Raw genomic sequence first — 21,142 nt, forward strand, 5'->3', positions numbered from 1 at the left:
AAAACAAACAAAACAAACAAACAAACAAAAAAAAAAACCCTGAGAGAAAAGGTTAAATCTGTGATGCTCATTGCCATAAACTCAGCCAATGAAAGGTTAAAACGTGTCCTTTCCTGCCAATCAGTGATTGTTGTCTCTATATTTGAATTATAGGCCTATTTTGAGATTTTCTCAAATACAAAGCGTTAGTTTGACTGTTAAAGGGTATTTTTCTAGGACAGCGCACGTGCTCGATGATAGCTTCTAGACCTAAGAAATGTCTCCAATCCTCAGAAACCCTTCAGTGTCGATCACTTCTTCACTGCAGCTTTAGTTTGTTGAAAACACAACTTATCCTGATGGGTGAAAAAAGTTTGTAGAACCACAAATGCCTTTAGTCTAAAAAAAAAAAAAAAAAAAAAAAAAAATAGTCTGAAATAGCCTTTCATACATAAACATCCAAATCCAGCTGTATAACTGCCTTAAAGACGTCAACATAGATTGTTTTAATTTTTAAATGCTGGCACATGTTTATTATTGAAGATTGTTGCAATATTTTTCATCATGATTATTTATTTATTTATTCTAATTATTTTATGTAACTTATTGTTGTGTTTGGTGTGATTCTTTTTTCCCTGTGAATCGTTCTGGCAGTTTACATGTGGTATATAAATATATAGTCAAAATGTATTTTGTTTGATTTTTGTCCAGTCTGTTAGAGTTGTGATCATTGTCGTGGGTCGGGTTTCAATCTCCACAGCTCTTGTAAAAGAAAGAAAGAAAAAACACTGAAGCTCTTATACCTTATAGATGCAATCTTTTTTTTTTTTTTAAAGGATGTTATTTTTTCTGAAATGTTGGCTTTTATAGCGCATTGATTGTACATGTATATCGTTGTTGTCTATCAAAAATAAAATATTTTCAAAAAACATCATTTAGGTGTTTTAACTTTTCAGAGTGGAATGTGGCCTTTTTAAAATAATTTTTAAAAAGCTGCATCTTCTGCAGAGGCACTTTTCTGCAGGTCAGGTGAAGGAGTTTTACACAATCTGAAAAAGGCTTAACCACCTTGGAATTTTAAGAAGTGTGATGTTTGATATATTATAAACTTCTGTTGGTGGGACCACAGAAAATCTAACTTGTAACGCCCCCCCCGAAAAACAAATGACAACAGAAGTCAAATGTGATTATTTCCCCCCTACATGAAATAAGTCAAATATTAATTATGCAAACCTCATTTTCTAATAATAAATTAGAAAGTTAATATATAATAATTAGGTACACAAACAGTCAGTGATTGTCAAAAATAAAAATGATACTAGAGTCATTACTACTATATTTTATTACAAATTACAAGAGATCAACTTTTGAAGTTTAATCAACAAAAGAAAAGTATTTGAAAAGGTGAAAAGTAGTCAAACATTTTACAGATTTAAATATAAATATTTGACAAGCGTTGCAAATTTGTATAAACCGTTTGGCTGAGTTCTCTCAGGATCTGTTGAATGTGTGTCAGACCTGAAGCCTGCATTGATCAAATCAACAAAATTTTCAAAACAGAGTTTTGGTCATTGTGAACAATTAATCTTCAATAAATGCAAGCTTTGTTTAAAATAAACTGTATTTACTGACCTAACCACTACCTTTTATTTACTATGAGGAATTAGGACCTTTCACACATTCATGCAATTAAAGTTTTATAGGACGTTAAAAGTTTTAAATCCATTTTCTCAAAGTCGATCCAAAAGTTACAAAACAAAAAAAGAAGAAGAAAGAAATACAAGTTTTAACACTTCAGTTTGTCTGTCAAAGACCTGTTGGGTTAAAAAGAAATAAATGGGAGAGTCTGGCCAAAATTTTGCCATCGTTTATCAAAGTGTAATTGGAGCTCGCAGTAAATCAGAGCTGCAGAGGCTCAATCGATGCAGAGAAGCACTTACGCTCCAATCACAAACTGACCCTGAACGCTGAGTGAGGACGTGAGGTGGCGGGTCAGAGCTCACCTCTGCAGCTGTAAAACATCTGTCCACTTCACTCAGCTCAACTGTTGATTTAAGCTGATTTAAGACAACAGGGCTCAGTGATCCTCACAGGTGACACCCCCCCCCCCCCCCCCCCCCCCACCACCACAAGCTGGAAATATCAGGAGTTTACAGCTGCAGCAGCGCTGACCTGCAGAGCATCATCACTGATGAGAGGATGCAGCGCTGCTGAAAGCCTGTCATACAGAAGAAACACCAAAAAAGAACCAGGTCTGCCTTCAACAAGTTACGTAAAGTTTGTACGTTTCTTTATCTTCAAACTCTAAATAAAAGGTCAACTTTGCCATCACATGCCTGTTTTCGCACGTTTTCGCTCCACTCACAGTGAGGGAAGCTTGTAACTCCTTCAGAGTTGTTATGGGTGTCTTGGTGGCTTCCCTCAGTAGTCTCCTACATTCTGTTTTTGATGACACTATTCAAAGCAAATTTACAGCTGTGCCACATAGTTCTTGATAATTTGTTTAAAGGCATCAAAGTGTGCAGGCAGCTCAGTGAAGGAGCTGAGTTACAGAGGTTAGCTCGCCGCTCATGCTCATCTGTGGCCTTGGACAAGATACTTGACTTTCATTGTCCCAGTGCAGCCTGTAAATGGGTACCGGCGTTGACTGGCATCCTAAAAGGGGAAGTTGGACTCTTATCTGCTTCATGTTGCAGAATCTGGAGATAAGGACCAGCAGTGATGCCTACAGGACTTTCACAGGTAAATTTGGTTAAACTTTCCAAAATCTCAATTCCATGAGTGTGCATGGAGAAAATCTAAGTAGGTTAAGCCTGAGATGGCTTCCATACATGCCCAAAGGAAAAGTGACCTCTCTGAAAGTGGGTGTGGCCTTCAGCAGCTTCTTATCTTTTAAATCAGCAGGTATGACATCATTTCTTAGTTGGAAAAACTTTAACATCAGTTTATAAGATACCTGATGACGTGTACTATCAGGTGGAAAAGTTCTTATATCCAGCCTGTCTTGTGTTTTTTTTTATCTTTTTCACAGAGTTGTCTGGAGTGTCTTTTGTCTTAATGCCGTAGAAACAAATACTGGGCTGTATTTTATTTATACTACAATCACTCAAAACACTCTAAAGAAATGGCAGATGACCATTTCACATGTTTGGCCAGGTCCCGTATATGGAAAAAATACTGCATTATCATCCATGGCCACAAGATGGCATGGTCTACAAGTGTGACAAGCTGCTCTTGTATACTGAATGAGGTCTCATGCTTTTTTCATGCACCTGTCATGAAAATGGAGCGCTTTTCGTGACATTTAAAAAAAAAAATTACTATTTATAATCCTCATCCTTCTCCTAACTCTAACCATAACGTAAGTGTCTCCCTTCCCCTAACCACAAATTGAATTTGTACGCTGTCACAAAAAGCACCCCATTTTCTGACAATATCACAAACCCATTGATTAATTGACTTTTCACAATGTCATCATGAACTCCCATGAGACTGGGTTGTGTGATTTACACTCCGTAACAGAAGCAGCAGAAACTCTGAATAAGAACAACATTCTTTGAGAATGAGCAAATTGAGAAAATAATAATAATAATAATGGTCTCCACTTGGAAGACCCCACACTGGAATAAAAAGAGGGAATATAGCTTTGAAACAACAAGAACTGCAACAGCAAGTCAGCTGGGTATCATCCTTCATATTTTTTGCATTACAAATAAATAATGCCTGTATTCAAATGTTTAACTTGCATTTTTACCTCACATATGTTTTTAGTGGCCAAAAGAAGCAGTTTATTCGTGCTTTGTATGTTGTACAATAACACTGATTAGCTCATTAACTTCTGATTGTTAGCATGGCTTTTGCATTATAAGTAACTAATGCACTAATTAAATTAATTTTGCTTCTTGTTGCATGAAGCGGTATAGTACACCAGCCAACATGTGCTAAAAAAACTTCTTGATGGCGTTTGAATGTTAATGCTAGGCATCCATGCCAGATCAATTAGTAATACAGTGAAGAAAATAATGTGGGTGGACGTGGCTCTCATTTTTGAAGTTCAAGGTCAAAATAATTAAAAATTCATATTTGTCATTCAAAATAAATAAAATAATTTTTTATACAAAAACCACCACCAAACAAGTAAAACACGACCTAAGATCAACATAACCTTTAATAATGTTACATAAGCTGTTAACTGTACATATAAATGTAAACTATAAAATGTGCGCATTTCATTTCTGTTCTTAATCATTCTTACTTTAACAAGGAATCACATGTGCCTTAAAATTCTTCTATATGAATTAATCTAATTTTAAATGTCTCTTGCAGTTTACATTTGCTACAGGATCCATTGCTATGACTTTAATTACCTACTCTGGAGTATTTCTACATGCCTGCAGAGAAATAAAATCAAAACATGGTAATACTTTCACTGATCATAACACAAATATGCAGCTTCATGTTGTTTGTACAGATAGCATATGCTAGAAACAGGACTACATAACTTTTAACTAGAACAAAATAATAATTGCAAAATATTAATTGCATTTTTGGAGTTTGGAAGCAGCTGCAAATAACCTGGAATACCAAGAATATACATCAGATCAGACTAGGTGGCAGCATAAACAGGCCCCCTACAGAGTCTAAGGCTCCAAACTTAACACAATTTTGATTTAAAACATTCATAATCTGTTTTTAAGGGCTTTTTGTGAAGTATCAATTTTAGCCTGCAAAAATGTATAACAAAATTTAAAAAATTGGGGTTTTGACCATTATGGCAATGAAAATGACATTAATACTAAAAATTGACATTAGCGTCCACCACCATCATCATCTTCTTAGGATGATTGAATGATCCAGCACAGATGCTGAGCATTAACAAACAAACAAACAAACAAAAAACAAACAAACAAAAAAAAGCCACCCAAAAACATTCTAGACTAGTTTCCCATGTTTGGATGGTGCAGTCGTAGCACCACATTTCACAAAGAAAGGCATCTTATATTCCTTAAAATAGTTGCGTTATATTAAAACTTGTAGAATCCATCAATTTTCTTTAAATAAACATCATGTTGTACAGATTTTTTTTTTTCATTTTTAGATTAAAGAGCTAAATAGTTACAATTATTTTATAATTACATCCCCACCCTAAATTTAATGGGATGAAACCTTTTAGAAACATTCAAATATCCACATTGTGAAGTTTTTTTTTCTTTTCTTTGGTCTCTGCTTGTCAAGTCAAACAGCAGTGAGCTGTGAGTGAAAATGAGGTAACATTAGGCTTCTTTTTCATACAGACCAATTACGCTGAAGTGCTTTTTGTGCGTGTTTGTGGCAGGGCACCCGTAGGTGCGGGAAGGATTGCACCTGTACCTCCCGATGAGGTGTCATTATGCCGGCCTCCTCCGAGCAGCAGGGGAGACAGATGGAAGGAGGGTCAGGTTACCCACACTGCTGCCGACATGGCCGGGCCGGGGTCACCGAGCACCGCCGCTGCTGTACACGCCGGCTTACACCGACAACCGCTCCGAACACTTTACAGGAAAAATGAACATGGAAAATCACGCCAAGGTGCAGAATTTTAAACTGATTTAATGAAATGCTTCAATTTTCACATTTCTAATAAAGATAGCAGGACTTCAGTTGTTAAAAACAGTTTGATATGTTGACAAGTAATGATGAAATCTTCAAGCATTTATCCCTCCGGTACAAAGATTATATTACAGGCATTAATATATTTATAGTCAGAGGAGTTGAAGTCCTCCTTTTTGACACAATATACAAATCCAGACTGGGGGGTTTAAAGAACAGAAATGACCCCCCCACCCAAAAAAGCTCATTTTCTTCACAAACACAAACATTTCTGTTGAAACAAACGCTGCGTTCGCCTTCTGTAGGAAATCCAAAATTTTTAAACTGGGAAAAAGACTCGACATCTGTTAATCTGTCCATTATATAAAAGGCTAAGTAATAGTTTAATCCACAAATATGTTAAACTGTTAGACAAAGGATGGAGAAGCTGCTGTCTTAAATAACGTACACGACGATCAAAACAGGTAACGATTAGTTTTCTGTTGATTGAACAATATAATAATTAATCAACATTTTCATCACCTGTGCATTAAAACACTGAAGTGGAAACTAAAAATGGACTAAAATGTTACAAAAGTGAACCTTTCAAACAGCATTAGAGGTAAAACATTTGAGAAAAGCGAACAAGACAAACCACAAACTCTGCTAGCTTGTTAGCCCAGAAGCCAGCCTTGCAAGCTGTCAAACTTGAGCGACAGCATTAATGATTCTGATGACTTCACCTTATTGAAAACGCTAACTGTGAGGTCAAAATGTTACTGCATTATTTACATTCTGCCGGTTTGCACGTTGTAGCTCATTCCTTGCCATTTCTGGATGCAGTTTGCCTGCTGTGGATTGTTTTAGAGACATTTCGTCCATGGATCGTTACGCCTTCCCGCTCGCGGGTCAGTTCATGCTGTTGTTCGTTCATTAGCCGGCAGCGTTAGCCTTCTTGCACTGACTTGACTGTCAGGGTTGGATTTTCAAAAAGGGTGTTCAGCAAAACGTTAATGTTTTCACTTAAACAACGAACTTATTGAAATGAAAACGTTCTGTGTTTTATTGACCTTTGATAAATGCACTGTATAAGAAATCTCATTTATTAAAATGAAAGAAAATTGATGGCAACAGTTGGGCTCTAAATAAACTTAAGAGTGCTTTGAGAGCACAACATCCCCGCTGGCAAATGCTGCTTTGGTACCAAGTGCTCGCTACATTCTGATAACATTTCAAAGGTATGTGATAGCTGATCTCAGAATGCAGACAACTCCTGAAACTGGCAGTGGCTGTGTTTGTTAATCAAAGGCCATAACTCTGGTAAAATGGGCCCAACGTGAATGATATTATAATATGTGTATTGCCAACCTGTAACAAGGACTTACACCAAGATTCACTAAATTCCTCTTAAACGTGTGAGAGATGTTGATTTCAGACAGACAGACAGAAATCGCCACGACATAATTGCCCTGTGGGCCAGCGGGGATAAAAACTGTGTTTATTTGTATGCTAATATGGTGCCATTGCCAACACTTTCATACACTTCATGATGATTCACAAAATTATTATTATTAAATTAATATTAGGCTTATTTATGGTCTGCTTCATCCGCGCTAACAAAACTGGAGAGTTGACACATTATGTGGGAAAGAAACCAACCGAACTGGACATATTTCTTCTAAACATGTTGTTCCATTAACAATTTGAAGATTTAAAAAAAAGTCACCAGCGTTATTTTGTTGCTTTAATTTTTCTACCTTTGAGGAGCGTTTCCCCATCGACGATCTTGGATTAACTTCCTCAGTTTTCTAAGTAATCTTGCAAAGAAAGCAACTGGCAAATGTGAGCAGAAACTGACATTTGATTGCCAATAATCTAATGTCTTAATATATCTCAGTTTGGGGGGGGAAAAGTGAACTTATCCTTTAAACATTCACTGGTTACGCCCTGACAATTTAGTCAGCGTATGTCGACTTATGAAAAATTTGGTGAATTCATTGCCTACGTCGAATAGATCTGACCAGGTGAAAACAACATATGACGAGTACATTTCTAAGAGATGACGGCAAATGTCTTTACAAAAAGGACGTATGAAACTCTGATTTCCCACATCAGGCTGAACGCAGCATCAGTCATCACTGACAGTCTTCACATCGGGTCAGTAAACTTTGAAAGAGACCGTGTGTACATTCTTCACACTGAAGTGGATTTTTGTCTCAGCTCATCCGTCCTCCAGTTTGGGTTCAAACTCTCAGAGACACAAAGGAGGTGACGCAAGACCAAAATGAGGCCGTGGGGAAAGTAAGGCAGAGCAGCGCTGCAGACGGGGACAGTTTGGGCAGAGACCTCAGAGGGTGCGATTCCACAGTGTGTGTGTGGGGGGGGGGGGGGGGGGGGGGGGGGGAAAGCACCTGGCTGCCATGACAACAGTGGGGAAGGTGGAGGGGCGGAGCACCAGGCCAGTTGTTGCAATAGGAAAGGCTGGCAGAGTTCATCTCTGGCACATTGTGTAACCCCGCCTCCGCCTTGGGAGCCGACGAGGGAAGAGGATGATGGGAAAGAGGAGGAGCTGGTGCAAAAGAACCCCACTCAAATATAACAGCATCGCACGGCAGTACCTCGAATAAAGACCAAACAGAGAGCCGACTTCCACATCCATCTGATGCCGTGGCGGGAAGTGCGAGACACTGACCTTTAGGGTCACACAGAAAACACCCCTACCCCAAAAAAAGTGTTTTGAGATGTAATGCAGGACAGCAGCGCTGGTTGTCCATCGTTTGCATCATATGAAGAAAAACAAATGTGATTACAGCGAACAGAGGCGGCGTGCAGCAATGTCTTTATGGACACACACACACACACACACACACACACACACACACACACACACACACACGCAATTCAACAATGCTACACAGATTCCTGGTGCATCACAGTTTGCTCATAATTTAATTAGCTGCATTTAAATGCATTAAAATCTTTTTTTTTTTTCAAGAGTGCAGGAGGGATGGGAGCTGAAATGAGACAGAATAAAGTGTTTGCCTTCTTCATGATTTCTTTTATTTTTGCATGTTTTTACTCTTTTAACTGTTAAAGTTTATACACTCTAAAATGTAATTAATTGTATTAAGTTTCCTTTTGTAGGTCCGGTTCACAGAACTATTGTACAAACAACTCAAAGTGCAGTTGTTAACTCAGTTTAACTTTGATAAAGAAAAAAGGCTATCCAACGTTAACTCTGTGACGAAGTAATCAAATAAAATGACACGTGGGTTTAATTAGCGTGGACACGCCCAACGTTCCACGTCAGATTCGACACTTAAAATAATGTGAAATAGTTTCAAACGTCTAATAAAGTGGCGCATGAGGCTGTGAGAGGTGCACTGTAAAACCTAATAACTAATTTAACTAAAAATAAAAATTGCTGAATCAGATTACATAAAAAAATTAAGTTAAAAGGAACTTTATTAAGTAACTTAAAAAATTCCATACCACTTAAAAACTTTTTATGTAATCTGTTTCAACAATATTTTTAAGGCAAATGATGAGGTTTTACAGAGTGACAGTTACTGAAACACTTTCATATGCAGAGGGTTCCAGAACCATTTCTAAGGTTCCAAAAACTAACCAGAAGCACACACAAACAACACATGGCTTCAATCCCAGATTAACACCTAAATAACCTAAATCAGATCATTTAAGGTCAGAGGTCACAACTCCATGAACACGAAGAGGCTGAGCAAAGTCACCGCAACCCGAGAGGAACATAAAGACTCCGCTCGCGTTGGACACAAACACACCTCGATGATTCCCAGACTGTCTGGGGTCAAAGTCCTGACACACGCGGGACCCAAAGCAAAGACGGTGACGGTTTGCAGCTTCACAGCTGAGACAGCCGTGACCCCTGCTGGTGACAGAACGAGTCCGATGGATGTGCGTGAGCCGAACAGTGGGGCCCAGCTCCTGAACCAAACCCGTGTCTTAGAATGTGAAGAGCTGAGAAGCAGTGAGACGCTGCAGGATGAAACACGCACTTAATGTTCAAAAATGTGGCTGAATTCAAATAATTATGCAAAGAATGGTGACCAAATAAAAAAAAAGGAAAAAAGAAAAATCCTCTATGATGACGAGACCAAAACAAGTCCGATGTCCAAGCGTGATGTCATCAGTTAAGATGTTGGGTAACTTTCTCTTATTTTATATGAATATAAAAAATAAAACTATTGCTATTATTCAGGTCATCCCATTTTAAGATTTATGACAATACTGTGTCAAAAATGCAAAAACAGTCGGAATCAGGAGGGAAAAACTAGTCCATGGCAGTGAATGTCCTTGCACTCTATTTTTTTTTTTAAGTTAAAAACCCCTTGTTAATGTGATTATTAAACAATTACAATCAACTGACAAGTTTTACAGTTGCATTTTGGACCCTTCATCCATGCACCGTGATGTATCCACAGCTTTGTGTCCATGTCTCACGCTCAAACACACACACACACACACACACACACACACACACACACACACACACACACACACACACACACACACACACACACACACACACACACACACACACACACACACACACACACACACAGAGCAGTGCACGGAGTTCAGATTCACCTGAGGCTCATTCTTCCTCTAAACAGCGCGTGAACACATAAAAACAACACTACAGCAAATAATCAAAGTCAAATAAACACCAACAAATTACACTTAAAAAGCAAATTACATCCAAGAAAAAGAAACATTCAATGAAAGTTTATCGGTGACGACGAGTGCAAAAACAAAACAAAGACGTCGGGAATGTTGGAATGTCAATGTCTGAGCGTCGCAGGACAAACCGATGGAGGAAAGAGACAGGAAGAACATATTCAATTACCGGACTTGAGCCCACGTTAACGACATCAGAAAACAATTACAATCGCAGTCTTTTCTCGTTCCAGCAGAGCCGCATCAATCAAACTGTGACAAAATCCATCGGAATCCATTTAAAAAGGAAAATTAGAGCGATTAAAAAAATACCTCAAACAAATCTCAATCCAGCTCGAGTTAGAAAGACGTCATTGATTGTCCTCTCGGAGTCGGAACAGCTAAAAAGTGCATCTGCACCGACGATATCAGTCTGTTCCTCAATCCCGGTCCAGACGGGTGCTACTGACATATTTAAGACGTGGACATCATTGTTTTGTACGTAGTCGTGTCCGACACACAGGTAGGCTGTGGAAAAGGAGGTAAAAAGGCAAAGATTTGCATGTGCACAGTTTTAGCATTTACCGCCATCATTCAGTGCTTCATTACATTAAGTGAGACGCAGAACGAGAGAGAGGAAAGGAAAAAAAAAATCATCACCTCCCTTTCACTTCCTATAGTAAGTATTTACTGGCACAAGAAAAGGAGAAGAAAACTGCATTTTTAGCACAAGATGCATAAAGACTTCAAGTCTTATATGGCAGACTCAGAGGGGCGCGGATTAAAAAAACGGAACCCTCAAATTAGTCTGATCAGATTAATTAAACAGTTAACACATGTATCAATGAAAAATCCATAATTATCACTTCTTAAATTAAAAATTGCAAAATTGCTCCAGTTGCATGAAAAAACAAACAAACATAAAAAAAACCCCCAACAAAATCAAGAAAAAGACAAAAGTCTTGCAGTCACGATGGGGAATGTGAAAAGATTAAAGGCTGGAATTTTGAGGAGGAAGAGGAGGAGAGGTTAAAGAGCTCAGTTGGAGGATTTGCTTATTGCGCTGGCTGATCGGCGGAGTTTCCCGGAAACCCTGTTCCGTGTGGCACGCGGCATAGTGGGAGAGACCTGGTCGACGGGGTCCGCTGGTCCCGCCGCAGTGCTGCAATCAGCCGTCGAGCTTCCGCTGAAGGAGCCTGGAGGGACACGGAGGTGAGAGTTAGTGGACACGGAGAGAAGGTGGCACACAGACAGTGGACGTTAAGACGCAGCACGAGTTCACGGCGTTGCGTTCCAGCATGCTCCCGTCATGCACACGCATGCTTCCCGCAACCCAAGAGAGGATTTCCATCCACATTCATAAAAGTGTTCTACTCTTGCAACCACAGAATAAAAAACAGGAGGAAAACAGAGTATTTTGGAAAAGTCAATGACATGCTGCCAACTAGTGGTGGGAGTGGTTATCAATCCCTGATCAGTTTTTTGTGGAAGAATGTAGACCTACACAGGACTTCGGCACCAACTCCGCAGTTTTCCTTGTTGATAAACGCAGTGTTTGTGCAACGCAGAATTTGTCAGAGAAACATGCTAGCACTAAAAAACAAATAAGAAAAGGAATCATTAATGTCCAAGGTGTGCTATTCCCATTGAAAAATTCAGAACTACTTCTCTATTCATGTTCCGTCTGCTTTTTAACAAGGTGCCACTCATTTATAGAATTAAGATACACAATGGATGCAGTTTTGTGTTTAAAAAAAATTCACTGCTCCAAGTGATGTTTTTTAATGTTTTAATTTTATGAAAAACATCCCATCTAGGAATATGGGACGTAAAATGGTAATAAATACAGTAGTGTTCAGAATAGTAGTAGCGCTATGTGACTAAAAAGATTATTCCAGGTTATGAGTATATTTCTTATTGTTACAAGGGAAACAAGGTACCAGTAGATTCAGTAGATTCTCACAAATCCAACAAGACCAAGCATTCATGATATGCACACTCTTAAGGCTATGAAATTAAGAGTAAAATTGTTCTTTTTGGGTCCAAGGGCCGCAGACAGTTTGTGAGACGACCCCCAAACTCTGAATTCAAGCCACAGTTCACAGTGAAGACAGTGAAGCATGGTGGTGCAAGCATCATGATATGGGCATGTTTCTCCTACTATGGTGTTGGGCCTATATATCACATACCAGGTATCATGGATCAGTTTGGATATGTCAAAATACTTGAAGAGGTCATGTTGCCTTATGCTAAAGAGGACATGCCCTTGAAATGGGTGTTTCAACAAGACAATGACCCCAAGTACACTAGAAACAAGCAAAATCTTGGTTCCAAACCAACAAAATTAATGCCTCGCAGATGTGAAGATAGTTATACAACTAAATACTAGTTCAGTAATTCACAGGATTGCTAAAAAAGCAGTTTGAACATAATAGTTTTGAGTTTGTAGCATCAACAGCAGATGCTACTATTATTGTGAACACCTCATTTTCTAGTTTTTTTTTTTTTTACTAATAGCCCAATTTCATAGCCTTAAGAGTGTGCATATCATGAATGCTTGGTCTTGTTGGATTTGTGAGAATCTACTGAATCTACTGAAACCTTGTTTCCCATGTAACAATAAGAAATATACTCAAAACCTGGATTAATCTTTTTAGTCACATAGCACTACTATTATTCTGAACACTACTGTATGTGGGTGGACATTAAATGCCTCTTCAGTGCATTCTGACTAAAACCCAAATACCGCCCACCCCCCTGTCCGCGTCGGCCCTTGTGCCTCGAGTTTAAACAACTTTTCGGCTTTGTTGAGACGGCATCTGGTTGCCTATTTTGTTTCCGCTCCTTTTATTTGCTGCCACTTTTCTGAGGCATCTCGAGTTGCAGCGGCTAAAAGAAATGGCAGATGGCTGCAGTAACAGACACTCAGCAGCTCAGTGGACACCGGCAGCATCCAGGACGGCTGCTCGCTGGGAGCGCGGGCCGGGCTCGCGACCCAACACCGGGAGACAGCGTGTCTGAGCACACATTTACTAAATCTGCATGTGAATATAAAAAGGGATTGGCTTAAAAAAAAAGAGGCTGAGTTAAATCTGGTCTGACCAATCCGTGCATGTTTTGGTATTTCAAATTTTCTTTCTGAAATAAATCATAACTGGAATTTTCAATGAAAAGGGAAATGGAAAAGTTATTTTTTTTTTTTTTGCTTTGTGAAGTGAAATTTATTGTGGCTCAAAGCACAAGTTAGTTAATATTCATTTTTGCTAAAATAATCAAAAATAACAATTAAAAAGCTAAAATCTGAGGTTTAATTTGCCTGTGGTCAAATCATCCTTCCTAATATTCTAATTAACCGCAATAAACAAAGTCCTGGTGTGTATTTTAAGTATGAACCCCAGGAGGGCTAAAAGTGTCTATATAAACTGTTAATTTTACAATCTATAATTTACTATTGAAAATGACAGAAAATACAAAAAATGCTTTCCATAAGCAGTAACTTTTAACTGTGTACTAAACACTATGAAACTTAACATCAAAATAAAACAGACAATCCTCATTTGTAAGAAACTCAAATGTGACAACTTGTCATTTTTACCATCTATGAAAACAATTTACATTTTGACCTTCGCTGAAGATCACCAGCAGCTGTTTGTCAGTTACAACATCTCAAAAGTTCTAAAGCGATTTCTGTGAAATTTCAGCGAAAGGTGGGTGGCGAGTCGATGAGGAGGAGATCAGATTTTGAAGTGAAGCTGGACGTGAATCCAGGATCACTTTCTGTTTTACAACCAGGTTGATATTTTAATTTTTGATTGTAATTTAACCTTTATTTAACCATGTTATTCCCATTGAGAGTGAGCCCTCTACTGCAAGGAGACCTGGACAATTACTAAGTTTCCAATTCACCTAACCTGCATGTCCCATCTGGGATGGTTTCATCCCAGATGCTTTAATTTTTAGAATTTGCAATGTAACACTCCTTCAAATTTATTTATTTTTAAGATTTCTGGTAATGCTCGGTGCATGAACACTCAAACTAAATGACCAGGGGCTTAGTGGAGCTTTATGCCCTCTGAAATTGAACAATCAACAAATTTATTTCAGCAGCCGAGTGGAAATGTTGGTGATTCTCACTCGTGCATGTTTGAGACGTCAAAACTCATAAAACATGTTCAAACAGTCTGCTAGGTAAAAAAAAAAAAAAGTTCTACCATTTATTAAAATAATTATAATGAAATCTATTTCAAAATTACTTGCATCTGTAATTCTTGGTCATGGAAATAGAGAAGAATAAAGAAAATTATTATTATTTTTTTTTTTTACCCTTCATCAGGCTGATTTAATTTGTGTGTGTTTGTGATCATGATGACTTTTAAATAACTGATGAGTTTTGGTGAAGCTGTCTGATGTGCAGTTTGGTAAAAAGGTACATTGACAGGATTCCCCCCCCACTGAAAGAAAACATGTATTTTGCTCTAAATGTGTGAATTTATATTTTCGCAGAGGAAACTTAACGGTCCAACGACGTATAGACTCAGAATGAATATGTTACCTGCTGCGCTCACTGCAACTGTAAAAACATTTAATTTGCATATTAAACTGTTGGGACCGCCCATCAAAGATAACACACACACACACACACACACACACACACACACACACACACACACACACACACACACACACACACACACACACACACACACACACGCTGTGATTTTTTTTTCATCTTGTATCGACGAAAACATTCTGCCATCCACAGTCCCATTGTGGCACTTACTGAATGCATCACTTTCTAAATGGTGTTCTACGCTCTCTGTTTTTTATGTAAGAATTAATTTTCAGAGCAATTCAGCATAGGGGTGTGGGGGGGGGGGGGGACATCACCCACATCCAGGAGAGCAAGCAGCTAACACATCATCATTATCGTCATTAAAACCCAGCATTTCCGCTCCTGACTCGACCGTCTCACGCAGAGGTTAAGATTTAGATGGAAAAAGGAGATGGAGAGAGAAGAAAAGAGCGAGCCTTTAAATGACCCGGCTCTGCCACCGGTTCCCCCCGCAGCAGTTCAAACAAGGCTTCAGATGACAAAGACGTCGTCCAGTGCAGCAGGTGTTAGTCTCAGAGTCGGCCCCAGGCAAACAGGCACACTCCGACAGGAGGAAACCAGGGGCCGGAGGGGCGCAAAAACACCGAAAGAGAAAAGCGTTTGCTGGTTCAGAGATAAAGGCGCGCCACATGCAGAAGCGAGGGCCAGAAGTGCAGCCGTATTGTTCATGCTGCTACTTAGTCAGGTGCTAATTGTTCCCGACGTGCATCATTCTCAATTATCCAGTCAGGCCTCAACAGGACGACGCCCCCAAATAAACAGCCGGCCTCCTCTGCCCCGTCGTCAGAGCGCCGGGTAAACAAAGCTGGGTTAGTACGGGGTGAGAGAGGAGGTGTGGAGGAAAGCAGCCAGGAAGGGTCGGGAACAGGCGTCTAACTCCGGCCTTACCTTCATCAAATACAGTAATTGGACATTTTTAATCTATAAGGGGGAAAAAAAAGAGCAGAGCACCGTATGAGAGAGCAGTGACACACACACACACACACACACACACACACACACACACACACACACACACACACACACACACACACACACACACACACACACACACACACACACACACACACAGCAAGAAAAACAAGTCATTCTCCTGCATCGTTCAGGCTACTCGGCGTTCATCTTCACCAGAGCTTTTTCAGAGTCAGAAAACCTGAGAGGATTCTGGTGACGTGTGCCAGAGTTCACAGTCCAAAAGCCCTGACAGGGTGCCCCCCCACACACCTAAAACCAGCAGAGTCTGAGACATATTTGATTACATTTTGATTGTGTACTATTTATTCTTGTGTATCTTGTGTTGTTCTTTCTGTGATGCGACTGTGAGACTACAAACAGCAAATAAAGGACTTTTCTGACCAAACTCTTTAGGAAAATATAAAAATCAAAAGCCCACATATAGCTGCCCCATTACAGTACTGCAGAATATTAGATATATAATATCTATACAGCTGTCTAATATAATCATGTCAGACATCAGGGCAGAAATATGAAACAACTGTGTGTTTTATGGTGAAAGCAGCAAATTTTCAGACACTGTTTGACAGATACCACATTGTATAAATTGTGTATTTATTCTGTAATTACTTTGGAAAGTCCTGTGACTTATACTTCAGTGCAGCTTACAGTACTGTGCAAAAGTTTTAGGCATCCCAGAGTTGTAATAAAATTGGTGTTTGATGCCCCCCCCCCCCCCCTTAATGCCACGTCAACACAAAATCAGTTCCAACTGAATGAGTGAGCTATATCTTATTCCATAATAATAATAATTTATTTGTTAGTGTGCTGTTCAGTAGAATACCACACAAACACAGTTGGAAATGATCATGCAATATTAAACTGATTGTAAAACACCATTACTCGTACTTTACGTGGCGGTTTTTCTTAAAATTGTTTTTGCAGTCCTGAGACTTGTACTCTAGTGTGACTTATAGACCAAAAATAAATAAATAAAATCACACATAAAGAGAATCTACTTTTCTTATTGATTATTTGACCATAAAACACACAATTACAGTGATGGTTTACACAGAACTACCCCTCAAAGAAAGTAGATAACCATAAATAATAACAGTCAGCTTGAAGATAATTATTACACCCATGTAGAGCAGATGACGGTCGTTTTGAGTGGAACATGAAGAAAAGATGCATGAACACAAAACAATGAGACAACTTGAAGACTGAAGCAAAGCAGCACACGGAGTCATAACACAGAAAAGAGTTCTGAATCTGGACTGCAGGCAGGCAGGCAAGGTCATGCAGGAGGTCAGAGAGAGAGAGAGAGAGAGAGAGAGTGAGAGAGAGACTGTGGGGCTGTGAGCTGGAGAGGACACAGAGGACTTGACATTTGTGAGGACAGCTACGGACACTTGACTGGAAACAGATCTTTGTGCGCACGTCAGTCGGGACGAGCAGCACAAACAGAAATGAATGTTGTTGGAGGATTACTCCAACTTTCATGAACAGTGGATTGGTTTGTTCTAACCTGAAATAAATCTGTAAGACTTTGGTGCAAATGTGTAAAAATGAGGAAACCAGTGTATTTTAAAATAATGTTCTATGTTGCCGAATTCTAATTACCAATCAATGCTGGTGAAATGATTTACGTATATGAAATGTGACAGAACATTTTAAACATGTGATTGGAGTACAAGTTGCACAATCTCCCAAACTAATAAAAGAAGAAGAAGAAAAAAAAAACACAGCTTGTACTCCTGAAAACACGGCAGGTTTCATCAGTCGTGTAGTTGGGTTTGTTGTTTGTTTGTTTTGGTTTGACAGCCGACCTCACAACCTTCAGTGAGCCAAGAAGGCAAACAAATGGACAGATGACAAAAAAAAGAAGCTGCAACGTCAATGAAACATTTCGAGCTGAATTTACTGAGCAACATGCAGAGTCTGCACTTTAACTGGAGATCTGCTTTTCACTCACAATACGGCTAAATTCAGGCGGGGTTTTTTTTTTTTTTTGGTTTTTGTCTGCTGATGATGGTCGGGTTCACGGTGACCTGAATGAATGAATGAAGGCTTGAATGAATGGCTGGATGGATGATGTCAGTGGGCGGAGTCTGGGCATCATGCCTAGTGTGGAGGAAGCAAGAAGAGTCTTACAGTCCAGTTTGGCCCAGGGGCACTCCATGTCCCAAACCATCCCCGGCCAACGCCTGCACGCTGTCATGAAGCATGGATGACATGTTAGTGGCAGCAATGGCAGTGAGAGCAGCGTGGATGGACGCACGCACGCAGAAACACACACAAAGGGTGAGAATGAGGAGCAGCATCAGCCAGACATCAACGCCATAGCAAAGCTTTCAGCTCAATGGGAAACAGAATGTCAAGAGTGACCATCTGTAGTCATCAAGGACTTTAAGAAGAACTGCTTTTTATGGATCCATGCACCAAACGGTGGAGGTCTTCATGAGATACAACATGATGGGGACCTCAAACTGTGAAGAAACAAAGCTACAGTAAAACTCACCTAAACCATTCATCATATAAACCGGATACAAAAGCAAAAGTCCCAAATGCTTTTGTATGGTTTTCCATCCAATAAACACCGTATGTACCGGATTTTGTATAACGGATTTTCACTTACATCAGACAAAACCTCCCGCCCCATCATAACATATTTCCATTAAAAACCCCTCGCATGTACCGCACAGAGCAGTCTGCTTTTAGATTCCAAACTCTTTAGCTTTTAAGAGCAGCTTCAGCACTTTGACTGAAGCTATACAACAATTTCACAGTGTGAACTCTGACCCTTTAGGATCTCTGCCTGTATCTTCATACTATCATTTGAGTGTCGTGTGTCTGTCTGTTCACCAACGCCTCCAAAGTCCTTTGTCTGATTTTCACCAAAATTGGTAAGTGGTTGAAGGTCAGCTCTGGAATTGGCCTTGAAGTGTTAGTCTGGACAAAGGTCAAGCTTATTGGTGGTCACGGCGATGATGGGTAAACTTGGCACATGTGTGTAGGTGGGTTCTGGACTTGCCCAGCAAGGTCAAATTTGCCAAATGTCAATCACTGGGGCCAAGGTCCTGTCTGTCTGTTGGTCTACTGCTTGCAGGTCCTTTTGCTGACTTCTACCAAACTTGGTATGTCAATGAAGGTTGACCCCCAAATTACCCTGAAATAATTTATTTTGTCAGAGGTAAAGACAAAGGAATTTGACTTTAAACCAGACTGGAACCAAAGGTGGCATCTTTGAGAATTAGTAGAATTCAGCTAGAGGTCAATCACTGGGCTGTATGTAGGTCAAGGAACTAGTACCTAATAACAGGTGTCTTTTTGAAAAAACGAGGGTGACCCGGCATCTAAATTTTGGCTAATATGAATTGTTTTGGTGGCAACAATATTTTGGAGAAACTGACTCACTAGTTGAAAATGGCACTCTGCAGAATCAAACATCATCTGAAGACTGTTAGACAACAGTCGTAATAGTGGGTGTGGAGGAGCAGTCTCACACACACACACACACACACACACACACACACACACACACACACACACACACACACACACACACACACACACACACACACACACACACAACAAAGTAATCCACTTATTTATGCGCATATTCCAGAGAAATACAAATTGGCGTTCAGGATGTGTTTCCGCAGCGCTGATGGCGACAACAGCCTCCCAGACTTCATTATGTTACGGCCTCTCACATCAGCCACAACATGGTGGCTGCGCCGCCAAATGGTATTCTCAGGCTAGCTAACCTCTCCAACCTCCGTCTGCACACACACAAAGGAGCCCACAGCCTCACTTAACACACACACACACACACACACACACACACACACACACACACACACACACACACACACACACACACACACACACACACACACACACACACACACACACACACACACACACACACACACACACAGGCCTGACTGAGCTTTAAATAATTACAAGCTCTTCTGCTCCTTTTTGATGACATGCCCTCATCTGTCCTCCTCCTTTTTCAATTCGCCCTCATCAGATCTTTGGGTTTCTAAACCGCATTTATGACATCAAACAAAGAATTTTCACAGCTAATAGACGTTTTGCTCGCACTCGTTTAACAGCTCATCTGTTTTTCTTCTGATATGTCCGCGTGGCTGATTGGTAATGATATTCAATGAGTGGCTGGTGGTGGGCGGGGCTAAACTTTTGTTTGGGTTCATTCGCCGTTTTCACCGATACAAGAAAGCAGCATGATAGTTAAAAAACTAAAGCTCAGGCTGGCGAAGGCGTGAACGCAGTCACGTCCTCGCAAACTGAGATCTGTCCTGACTGGAGGTCAGCCAAGGACAAAGTGATTTGATTTGGAGAAAAATTGGCTGTAATTCAAGGTCACGGGCCCAAGTCAAAATTTGGGTCCATTACTTATATTGACGGGGTCATTTAAACCGGGTAATCTTGGGAGGTGATGGTCTGGTGGTTAAATGTTGGGCTTGAGACCAGAGGATGCTCAGTTCAAATCCCAGCCTGACTGGAAAAATCACTAAGAGCCCCTGGACAAGGCCCTTAATCCCCGAGTTGCTCCCAGTGTGCAGTGAGCGCACTGACATGGCAGCACCCTGACATCGGTGTGTCAGTGTGTTTGTGTGAATGTGAAGCATCATTGTAAAGTGCTTTGAGCATCTGATGCAGATGGAAAAGCGCTACATAAATGCAGTCCATATGACCACATGAGCACTGACCCTGGGTGACCTTAAAAGGTCAAATTCGAGGTCATAACTCTTTAACTCAATCCATTTGGAGTCGATATGGATTAAACACGTTGGAAGGGTTCATTGAAAAAAGTGAAATGCAGAACAACTTTTCCAAACGAGCACACAGTCTGCACAGACCCATGGTGCCCCGGGCAAACCCTGAAATGGATGGAAAAAAATGCACACTGGCTATGTCACTCATGCAATGGGATAAATAATGAATGTCACATGACAAAAAAATCCACCAATCAAATGAAAAGGATGTATTTAGGTGTTGTAAAATGACATCCAGCTCAGTGGCTGCACTGTTGGAAAAATTACTGTAATTTATTACAACAAATTGTGTCATTTAAGGTTTCAAACAATTATAAATATATTTTAAGAAAAATAATCTATTTTTTGTGTTGGTCTAAGTTTCACTTTTTTCAGTGTTGTGTGGTAGTCGAGGACAGATTGGTTCAATTTTGGTTAGAACGGATCAAATGTCAAGGCCACCCGGGACCATGTATTACGGTATCACTGAATCACAAAGAATTAATTTGGTGGGTCCTAAAGCCCAGAAACATTCATAAACATCTCA

General features: G+C 39.9%; 1 protein-coding gene across 1 annotated transcript in view; it reads right to left on the reverse strand.

Annotated features, from left to right (window-relative positions):
* Positions 1-5,675: 5,675 nt before the first annotated feature.
* Positions 5,676-21,142, reverse strand: part of ralgapa2 (Ral GTPase activating protein catalytic subunit alpha 2) — a 175,037-nt gene continuing 159,570 nt past the window's right edge. Inside the window, 1 exon segment of the mRNA XM_034195116.1 lies at positions 5,676-11,438. Within this exon segment, the coding sequence (XP_034051007.1) occupies positions 11,281-11,438 (158 nt within the window). The 3' untranslated portion in view covers positions 5,676-11,280.

Source organism: Thalassophryne amazonica, chromosome 19 (genome assembly GCF_902500255.1).
Source record: "Thalassophryne amazonica chromosome 19, fThaAma1.1, whole genome shotgun sequence".
NCBI lineage: Eukaryota > Metazoa > Chordata > Actinopteri > Batrachoidiformes > Batrachoididae > Thalassophryne > Thalassophryne amazonica.